The 11046-nt window shown below is 48.8% G+C and overlaps 1 protein-coding gene across 4 annotated transcripts; it reads right to left on the reverse strand.

Moving 5' to 3' along the window:
* Window positions 1-281: 281 nt before the first annotated feature.
* On the reverse strand, window positions 282-9868 carry RBBP5 (RB binding protein 5, histone lysine methyltransferase complex subunit). 4 transcript variants are annotated; one of them, XM_034069908.1, is made up of 14 exons: window positions 9658-9868; window positions 9534-9559; window positions 9261-9433; window positions 8304-8444; window positions 7872-8034; window positions 7311-7420; window positions 6958-7077; window positions 6624-6777; window positions 6454-6525; window positions 5933-6050; window positions 5224-5293; window positions 4884-5113; window positions 4415-4609; window positions 282-1964 (listed from the first exon to the last, which is right to left on the reverse strand). In XM_034069908.1, the coding sequence occupies exons 1-14, from the start codon at window positions 9674-9676 to the stop codon at window positions 1939-1941; spliced, it is 1617 nt and encodes a 538-aa protein (XP_033925799.1). In that variant the 5' UTR covers window positions 9677-9868; the 3' UTR covers window positions 282-1938. The 4 variants fall into 4 exon arrangements, with proteins under 4 accessions (XP_033925799.1, XP_033925798.1, XP_033925801.1 ...); XM_034069907.1 differs by having other exon boundaries at window positions 282-1967; XM_034069910.1 differs by having other exon boundaries at window positions 4532-4609; window positions 9658-9867.
* Between the last annotated feature and the right edge of the window lie 1178 nt (window positions 9869-11046).

Raw genomic sequence — 11046 nt, forward strand, 5'->3', positions numbered from 1 at the left:
GAGGAGCTGCGAGGCTGAGCCCTGTGCCATGTACAGCACTGACCCCAAAGCCCCATGTTCAAGTGATGTGTGTGTCAAACAGAAACCACTCCTCCGCTGCCACTGCAGCAAACTGAGGATGAGGCCATGCCAGTGTAACCCACATGGTGCTCAAGTGTCCCAGAGGAACACACCAGCTGTGGTGAAGGCACAGTGTGTTCACACCAGAGCTGTGCTGTTACTCCTAACCACTGTCCCCATATACACAATCAGGGTTGTATGCAGAAGCCAAGACTTAGCCATTGACTTTAGGAAATGAAACATACCTCTTTATTTACAACCACAAAACCTACCATCACTGCTGTAGACTACCATTAAGCCAGTATCTGTCAAATATTGTACAAAACTACAGATACTAGAAAATAAAATAGGAGATGGAAGAAAAGAAACCAAAGACATATACACTGTACAGCAAAGGTTTACCAGAAACAGAGGCTGGAGTCTGTGGCAAATCACATGCTTTAGGACAACCTGAAGAGCTACTGCCTGTGCATCTTTTAAAGCCTGTGGGGTCAGCCATGCCACACTAGGGTGGATTTGACATAACAGTATTCCAGGGGAGATGCAAGCCATCCTACAAGCAGAAAGAACAAAGAAAACTCCTACTGTACACACGGATTTCATTATACAAAGCAGCCACTGCACCAAAGCCAGAAATGAAACCACCAGTTTTAAAAACCCTCCTGATTTAAAGTGTCTCCTCTCTTCCCATACTTCCAACTGCAACTGAAGAGATCTCTTCACGACTCCTCTTGTTGGGTTTTACCGTCTGCAGGATGCTTTGACAATTCCAATACACGATGATGAGCTCAATAATTAAAGCTGGGGGAAAACTAGTAGTTGCATAGGAACTACAAAAGTCTATAAAGCAAAGGGCATTAGGAACTAAAAGCTTTTAACAGACAGTCGGTCTGGTACAGAGCTCTCAGGCTGTCGCTATTGGATAAAGTGTCTCTTTCCATTCCCACAAGGAAAATACTCCAACCATCTTTAAGGAGGAAATGGTTAAAGCACGGCTGGGAGTGAGCTGTTAGCATTCATCTTCTGTTCTTGATCCAGAGGGGGGGTTCTCGATTTTCTCTGCCAGTTCCTATCAGCTAAGGAGGAAACCAGTTGCTGCTGGTAGAGCACCGCACAGGAAAGGAGCAGAATGAAACCACTTGTGCTAGGACAGAAACTGCCAACACTGCTTTTCATATCACAGGTTAAAAGAGAGTGTAACAGCTGTGTATTTTCTCTAAAGCTCCCTTCTCCCATAAGCAGGGTCATCCTTCATGTCTGAACTATTCACAATATGAAGCTTCATTCTTTGTAGACTTCAGAGGGTGTCTTGATTCTTCACCTTAGATCTCTGTCCACCTGGCACATCATCAGCAGGAGTCTCAGCACAGAAGACATCATAGCAAGCTACCCAAAAAGCTGGGAAGGTGATGAAGCTGGCATGGAAGGAGTCACAACTCACTGAAGTGAAACTTACCAGCAAAGAAAGGGATGTTTGCAGGATACAGAGTCACCAGAATAAAAACACACACTTTAGGTATTCTTCAATCCAGGAATTAAAAAAAGGAGGATTTAAAAGACAATGGGGATAAGCTCTGGAGGTCCCTTTCAGCTCACTTCAGACACAGTTCTACATGTCACCACAAAGGCAGTCCAATGAGTCTCTTTGCAAATCACATGACCTGAGAGTTAGCATCTTACACTGTTCCATGCAGAGGCAGGTAAGGAGGAATGAAGCTGCTTCCTCTTCCGTAGTCATTTCATACAAAAGTCACTCCCTGAATCCATGAGCAATCAGTCTGCTGTATTAGTCAGTCCACTCTGACTGAGCATTTCATCTACTTTCCACATTATGGTGCCAAAATAGGAAAGAATACAGGAAGCTAAAGGAGAGTGTCTTCATAACAATTCTGAGATTGCACCACCTGCTAAAGAGATCAAAGACAGGTCAAAAGTAAGTAACCAGCCTCCACCAGATGTTCCTAAAAGCCAGAGACCACTAAATTCAGCATTTCCAGAGAAAGGACAACAAGATTTCCTAGCTAAAGCCATTCTTTTCAGTCTAATGAGGTACAACCAACCAGGTACAGTTTATGACAAGGTGGCAGAGAAACTCCTGAGCTTTTACTCCACGAAGCTGCAAAGCAACTTACCTGGTGTCAAACAACCCCAAAACCTGAGAGCAAAAGCCCAGCTGAAAACAAGCCTCACCTAAACCTGGGTTAACCCAAACTGTAAGATTTTATTCTGAAGCCACAAAATGGATCAAGCTCCTCAGTCTGTTTGGAGCCCAATTTTGACACAGCAGCTTGAAGAAGACATTCCAGACTGCACAGCACAGTGATACAGATGCACCAGTGCCAAGCTCCACATCCCAGCCATGCAGCTTGCAGCAGGACACTGTATTAGAGCATATGAGAGCAGAAATGCCTTTGTGTGACTGTTTTAGTAGCTGATTAGTTACTCCAAAAAGCAACAGCACAAGGAACTAGCAAAATGAACAGCTCCATGCAGGAGACAGGAAAGGCTCCAGGATCCCAGGTGGCCATTTCAATGTGGAAGTGTGCACCTGCACATGGTGGAACCAAGAAAAACTGCCTGCCCAAAACAGGACTTGTAAGTGCAAGGCATAAAGGGAACAAAGGAAGGCAGACATGAGCTTCATGGACTAAAAGACTACTGTGAGTTTGGAAAGAGCCAAGCAACAGTTCCTTTAGTGGCCAATCCGTTCTTCTCACAACAGGACTTACAGAGACACTCCCAACACTGACAACTGAGATCTACTGCATGGATCTATGAAATCCTCTTAAGCATAGAAGGAAGCACAACAGGTCCTAACGACAGACAGAAGTCCTTCATTTTGATTCTTTGCCTATATCCCAATCAAGTCAAAGAACTGCACCATGGAAAACCACCTTCAAGTGCTTCCAGGCAACAAAGGCTAGAAGTCTGTTTCAGAAAGCTCTACCATCTGCTCTAGACTGGCGAAGTAAGTGGGGAACATGAGTTTAAATGCATTTGTTCATGAGAAAGCTTCCATTTTACAGTGCCCAAACCCCAGAGCTCACTGGCCTGGCCTGGATACGCACATCCCAAACTCAGCAGCAGTAAAATTCCACTCTTGGCTTTTGTAGCAAGTCAGACTCTACTGCAACAACTCCATGGTAGCACTACAAGCAAAACCACACAAAAAGCGTCCCACGTACAGCTTTGCATGGATATGTAATGGTTCTAATCATCTGGTCCTCAAACTCCAGCAATGTACAACAGAGCAGTCAGGATGTGTCACAGATGCCAACAAAGACACCTGAGGACCCCACAATCCACATAATTCCTTTACTATCATACTTTACAGATTAAGTTGCTTTCATCCCCTCCCCTTTTTCTGCAAACAGCAATTGTCAGTACAAGCAATGGGACAGGAGCTGAGCAGGAAGGACAATGAGCAAGGTGGGTAGCATAGGACCAGCAGTGAAGGAAGAGGGGGAATAGAATCACTTCTGTACAGTCTAAAATCCACAGCAGCAGCTGCTGAGTTCAAGGAAGTGCAAAATTTGATGTAGCAGTGCCATTGAGACTGTCTATGTATCAATCCTGAGTTATTAAATATACTCTAAAAGCCATAAACAGTGGAGTCCACATCACTTCATCCAAACAAGTGCTTTCTTTGCTGAGCATAAATAGACTTTTCCCAGTGAAGAAGCTGAAGTAGCAAAGGAGACTGAGGGGACACACTCAGTCCCAGAGAGACTAAGTCTGGGCCCCCACAAAGGGGACTGCAACAGTCCTGGTTTTGTACACAACCAACAAAATATGACCAGAGGGAAGAAGGATTAAAGTCCACCGAAACCTACCCTCATTGCCAGCAACTGCACTGCCTGGAATTTAAATAAGGCTGCCATGTAGTTTGGGAAAGAAAATTCTGCTCCTGGATTTCCTCTCAGGGTTCATTCACCAAACAGATCATTACCAATGCTCCATGTCCTATTTCTGCTTACAGAACTCTGCTGTTCTTCATCATTTTGCCTGGTACTGATGGCACAAAATGTCAACTTCAGCTTCAGAAGCCTTCACTCTTTACGTTTCTTCCCCCTCAACATCGACCCACCAAAACCAAACCCTGGTACTGTTTATGGAAGAACTGAGACAGAAGTTATCAAAAAGATATCAAAAGATGTTTTGCCTTTGAAACAGTACTCAACCTACAGTCTATAGACTATAATAGTGCTGTAAAATTTTGCCTCTCCTTGACAGCAGCTGAACATTCAGTGAGCAAGTGCCATTTGGGAAGATAAAACTAGGACTATATTAAATCAGGGTCTGTACAAAGCAAGGCCACCAAGCAAGGCAACGACGCTCCCGCTGGGTTCCTTACCTGTCAAAGGCTGTCCCAGCTCCGCCTGCACTTTACCCTTCGCTGCTCCTTCCAGAGGTAAAGCACCTCTGTCCCCTTTGTAGAGTTTCGGTTTAAATGGAGAATCTTTGTCTTTACCTTTTGATCCTTTAGGCCTGCCTGCTTGCTTCTTCTTGGATTTACCATCTCCCTTCACACCCAGCAGCGGATGGACTTCTGCGGAAGGACAATGTGGCACCAAAGCGAATTAAACTCGGCATGTACAGCACCAGATACAAACAGCATTAAAAACCAACAGTATCAGGATATCTTACTTCCCCTTGCTTGCAAAATGCCAGCAACAGTGGGTGGCTATTCATAAGTGTATAAGAAGTGACTTCAAAGTAATAAGTGGCCTTCTGAACTTCTGCTCTTCAGACAAGGTAAAGGCAAAGCTAAAAGCCATCTCACATGCAGAACAAGCACTAAACCAATTGCAGCTACCACACACCATCATTAGGTACTCCTTGTAGTTCAATGTTGGTGGTTTTGGGCTTCTTCTTTGGTGCCTGGGGTCCATCAGAGGAGCACTGCCTCTTCTTCTCAGAGCCTATTCCCTCATCAGTTAAAGAGCTCTGAACTGCATCTGGTGGAGGCCCATAGGGGTTTTCTTCTGGATCTTCAACTTCGGGAGCAATGGGTAAGTAAAGCAGAGCCTTGGAGTCCTCCAGTTCCTCATCACTGTAACAAATGTTTGCTTTCATTTAAAACTAGGGGTTATTAGAACATATTATACAGGGAATATTAGTGATACATTCTGTATTCATACTTTAAATACAAGATTCTTTCACCTGCTACAGAAGGCAGCAATGGGATCCACACTTGTGACATCCACTTCTTCATCTTCTGCAGCATCAGCACCTGAGAACCAGGGCAAAAAAGTGAATTCAAAACAGTAAGGAAAAGATCAAATTTCAGGCAAAGAATGTTTAATATCCACAAATCAACATTACATTTGAATATTCGAAACTTTCAAACAGCAATTCATCCAACAAGGAGAAGTGCTGCAGGGCCTGGTAGCAAGGAAAGCTCTATGGTGTGCTGTGAATAATCCTTCTCTCTGCCCATCATCAGAGGCAGGATGGCACAGCACACAGTTTTCTGGCACCACCAAGTGGCCAGATTGTGTGGCCATCGCTTCCAATTCAGCACTGCTGCTGCTGAGGCCTGGACAGCCACCCACATCTATCTGCTACTGTTTCCTGCTGTTAAACACCGACTGAAGAGGGGAGGAATTTCTAGAAAGATCATAGAATCACGGGATGGGTTGGAAAGGACCTTAAAGCTCATCCAGTTCCAGCCCCATGCCGCAGGCAGGGATACCTTCCACGAAACCAAGTTGCTCCAAGCCCCTTCCAACCTGGAGATTGTGTTAGTTCACGTGTCTTCATTTACCTACTCCTGTTTTGTCATTTAACATCCACCTATACCACTGCGAGCACTAGTTTTCATTTCTGGTTTGGATATGTAATTAGACTAAAAGCACAGTTTACACAGTACCTGTCTGTTCTGGTTCACTCTTATCTTCATCCTCAATGTCAAACTCTGACTCTCTCTCTTCATATTCCACATTTTCATCCAGCTCTTTGAAGTCAGGAGCAAAGGCACTCCAGTTTTCCTAAACCAAAAAGTCAGAGTGATTTTTACCTTATGCAAAGGAACAACTGGCGTGAGGACGCAAACAATTACAGCCTCATTCTGCATTAGAATCCCCCAAGCCACACACAAGCTCACAATAAAATCAAGTTTCATTCAGGTCCACAGTCACACAGTAAATTAGGAAGTGCACAAGTTAGTTCTTACTGAAAATACAACATTGTAATCATAGAATCACAGAACAGTTAGGGTTGGAAAGGACCTTAAGATCATCCAGTTCCAACCCCCTGCCATGTCACCCAAGGCTCTGTCCAACCTGGCCTTGAATGCTGCCAGGGATGGAGCATATAATAAATACTGGACTATGCTTAATACTGCAGGTTAGGTTTGGGAACACTCTTAAGGAAACTATTTAAAACACTTACCACTTGATTCTGAGCCCATATTGAAACAACACCACTTGAAATAGAAGCTATGATGGGTCGGACAGGATGCCACTGGATTGATTAGAAAGAGAAAAGAGAAGGAGTTTAACAAATTTGAATCAAGAAAGCTTAGTTTTCAAAGTAACAAGAAATGCAGTCAGTTTTCTTACTGCTACATCCAAGAGCAGCTCCCCTCTGGTCCCATGCAGGATTTTCACCAGGTTTCCAATGCTCTTCTCCCAGATGTACAGGGCATGCTGTCGCGCTGACCCTGCCACTATATATTCGCCATCACCAGAGAAACAGCACTTCTTCCATGGTGTCCTGCAGGCAAAGACAGCAACACAGGTTAAACCCTGGGACAAGAGCAGAGCAGAGAGGATGGAGGACTGTGGAGTGGGTTTCTTCTTGAGACTTCAAGAATCTTGCCTTCTCCCATTAGTGCCAAGCACAAAAACCTCACCTTTGCCAGTGAGGCTGACCAGCCACCCTGCTGCCTCTTACCTGTTCACTAAATCCTGCAGCTTCTGCATGGGTTCAGGCTCCCCATCTCGTCCACAAGTGAGAATTTCACGGCCATCGTACACCCTGATTATCCGGTCAGCTGTGTTTATCAAAAAACAGCTGTAAAAGGAGGGCACAGAACATGCATCACATTAATAGACTGAGAAAGAATCAGATTATGCAGCTTTCCAATATCTACAGCGCTACAAGGATGCTGGAGAGGGACTCTTCATCAGGGATTGCAGTGATAGGACAAGGGGTGATGGTTTAAAACAAGACCTTGTATGCTGAGCCAGTTTACCCCGTTGTCAATTCATCTTTAAAGCTACCACTCGGTAGATGAAGTACCTCACCTTCCCTTCCGAGCAAACTCAATCGATTTAATAGCTGTGGTGTTGCTGGTTCCAGTTGTCACTCTGAAGGAAGCAACAAGATCCTGAGTTTCTGTTTTTAAGACCAAAATCTGCAGATGAAGGAGACAGGAGGCAGTCCATGTCATCATTATAATTCAGTCCCCTTTTGCTACCTCTGCCATCAGCTACTAACCCTGACAACAGAAGTATCAGCAATCTACACAGGAATAGTTGGGATTCTGCACCTGTAGCTGTACTACAGTTTCTGCGACAGTTCTGCGACATAAACATTGTTTTATTTACACTGGAAAAGGATCCAACAAATACAGTCAAAAGCAACATAAAGGCCTGAGATACAGATTATAGCCTAGAGATCTTCAAAGGTAAAGCATGATGTTACTCATATGACTGCATCAACGCAGGATCAATCGCTCAAGAGACATTCAGGAAGCTTTATTTGGGTACTACAACAAAGAATGCAACTCAGAAACATGAAGCATCTTACTAAAGACAGGAATTACTCAAAGCTATGGCATCCAGTGCCACCTGCTGGAGCCTCACCTTCCCCTTGGCATTGCCTGTGTAAATGTATTCCCCTCGCCTGTCAAAGGAGGCCACGACATTGAGATCAGAGTCATCATCCACAGGTAGGACAACGTGTTTGGAGTCTGACAGCGTCAGCATCACTGGCGCAGACTTCATGGGGCAGACCAAAACCCTGTTTCTGCAGAGCAGGAAAAGAAGGGTTAGGTGGAAAACACCAAAACAAAGGAGACATTTCTACCCACACTTCCAAGGCCCATTCCCACGCTTACTCTCTCCCCATCCTGCTATTTTCATAATAAAAAGAGCCACAACAAATCCCAAGATGATAACATTAAACCCCTCTATTAAATATGGAAAAAATCCCTTTGCAAACTACAGGAAAAACATTTTAATCACCATTAGTTCTACCAAAAGCAGAGCATTCAACCCCTTTCTCACAGGACTTACTGGTCTCGAGGGTGGTACTGAACCTTCAGGATGGGTGAAGGAAAGCGAAACCTCTGGTCGCAGTCTCCAGACAGCACATCCCACTGTGACACGATGTTATCTGTGGAAGCACTCACCAGTTTGTGACCATCTCGACTCCAGCTGCAAGAACAAGAGGCAATTCGAATCAGTTATGCTTCAAATGCATAAACCCCCCAATTTCTAGTTATCAGACCAAATGATCAGACCCATACATATATATATATATATATATATTTATACATAAATTTGTATCAGACATAACCCTGTTAGGGTGAAAAATAACCCGAAAGCCAAAATGTTACCAGGTATAACCTGTTTCCAAATTCTTTCCAATGAAGCTACCCGCAGCTGGCTGGCATTTAGACCATTGACACACCTGGGTGTTAGGAGCTGTCAGGACATCAGCACCTGATGCTCAGCAAACACAGGCACAGGCAAATTCCATCAAAAAGAACAGCTCTTCTGTCCTACTAATGACTGGGATAATTTTCTTCCCAGTGGCTGGTACAGGGCTGTGGTTTGGCTTTAGCCTGAGAACAGCACTGATAACACGCTGATGTTTTGGCTGCTGATGAGCACAGCTAACCCTCATCACGGACTTTCCAGCTTCCCAGGCTCTGCTACTGACGTGGGGCACAAGAAACTGAGAGGGGGAGCACAGCCAGGACAGCTGCCCAACCTGGCCAGGGGGATATTCCACACACCAGCCCACCAGGCTCAGTGCAGAAAGGGGGGATTTGGCTGCCTAGCACTTCGCTGGGGTTAAACCACGACACCTTCGTACCGGGTGCATAGGCTGGGCTCAATCACAGAACCCCAGCCTGGTGGAAGGGGCCTTAAAGCTCATCCAGCTCCAACCCCTGCCACAGCCAGGGCCCCCTTCCCCCAGAGCAACCCCGGAGCTCAGCAAGGCCCCAGCCCCGCTGCCCCTCTCACCACAGGGAGCACACGGGGTGGATGTGGGCGCTGATGATCTTGGCGATGCCCCTGGTCAGGAAGTCCCAGATGACGATGCGCCCGTCGTTGCAGCCCACGGCGAGCAGCGTGCCCCAGCGGTTGAAGGTGCAGGTCAGAGCCATGCTGATGCAGTCCAGCGTCCCATCGGCCTCCTGCGGGGACAGGGCAGCACCGCGGGCGGAGCGGGGGGTCAGGCCGCCGCCGCCCCCCAGTGCCGCTCGGTGCAGGTGGGGGGGGGGGAAGGGTGTTTACCTCAGGGTAGTTCTGGCCGAAGGACTCTGCAAGGAAACGCAAAGACAGCGCTTGAGTGAGCGCCCGGCCCGCACCCCCCGGCCCGGCCCGCACCCCCCGGCCCCCCGGCCCGGCCCGCACCCACCGAGCAGCTCCAGGTTCATCGCGGCCGCCGTCCCGCTCCCTCCGTGCCCGTCGCCGAAGGACCCCGCCGGGGGCCTGCGACGCCCCGCCCTCGGCTCGCCTGAAGGAGCCCCGCTGCCCTTCTCGTCCTTCGCCACCAGCCCCGCACAGCTCGCCCCGCCTCGGCTCTCCGAGCCCCTCGTCTGCCGCCGAGCCCTGCCCCGGAGCGGCGGATGGAGCCAGGCAGCGCTCGGTCGGCGCTCAGGCAGCGCGGAGGGCAGCCCGGCGCCTGCGCGGGGAGCGGCCCGGGCGGGCACCGCGGCCGCGGGGCTGAGGTTCCTGGGGCGGCGGGGGGGACGGACACGGGAACGGCGCTGAGAACGGGAGGGCAGTGATGGAGCGGCTGAGCTCGGGCAGGGGCTGCGGCTCCCGGTACAGGGGGAGCAGGGGTGCACGGAGCCCCCCCCCGGGGGTACAGGGAGAGCAGGGGTGCACGGAGCCCCCCCCCCCCGGGGGTACAGGGAGAGCAGGGGTGCACGGAGCCCCCCCCCCCGGGGGTACAGGGAGAGCAGCGGTGCACGGAGCCCCCCCCCCGGGGGTACAGGGAGAGCAGGGGTGCACGGAGCCCCCCCCCCCGGGGGTACAGGGAGAGCAGCGGTGCACGGAGCCCCCCCCCCGGTACAGGGAGAGCAGGGGTGCGCTCCCCATCCCCACACACTGCGGGGTGCACGGAGCCCCCCTCCCGGCGCCGGCCCCAAACCAAGGCATAGACACGAGCGGTAACCCTCTGCATTAAGGCCAATAGGAGCCAGTGAGAGCCGAGGAGCTGCCGAGCCCCTTCCTCACCCCGTACAGTGCAAGTGCTCATCCCATTGGGTGTAATGCGAATAAAAGGCTTAAAACCGGGCAGAGCAAGTCCGTGGCAGTGACTGGACCCTGCCGAGGCCTGGCCCCTCCTCTAGCAGACCCCAATGAATCTGTTCCCAGTATGGTTTCAGGCTGATCTCTGCTGCCAGGAAGAGAGAGGGAGGTCACCCTTCACTGCCCACAGCCTCTGGGGAGAGCAGCACTCTCCATCCCGGGACAGCAGGCACTGGGTTGTGTCTATGCAGGTCAGTCCAAGCCCTGGTTACATGGGCAAGGTGCAGATTCCGTGCCCTTTTACACCACACTGTAACAAACCCCTTGAGTAGAGCGAGGAGATAAAGGTGGCCTTAAGTAACCTGCTCAGCTCTGTACCACCTCCAGGGTACAGCCTCTGGAAGGTGAATAAAGCCATTATTCACCTCTTTGGCCTTGCTCTAATGGGAGGGAAAACTCTTGTTTTAAAGATGAAGCAGGTGTGTGGAATGGCACAACAAGTAACACAGAGACCTTGTACTGAGCTAGGGAAAACCTGCGCATCCCCCCC

This window comes from Melopsittacus undulatus, chromosome 16 (assembly GCF_012275295.1).
Source record: "Melopsittacus undulatus isolate bMelUnd1 chromosome 16, bMelUnd1.mat.Z, whole genome shotgun sequence".
Taxonomy (NCBI): domain Eukaryota; kingdom Metazoa; phylum Chordata; class Aves; order Psittaciformes; family Psittaculidae; genus Melopsittacus; species Melopsittacus undulatus.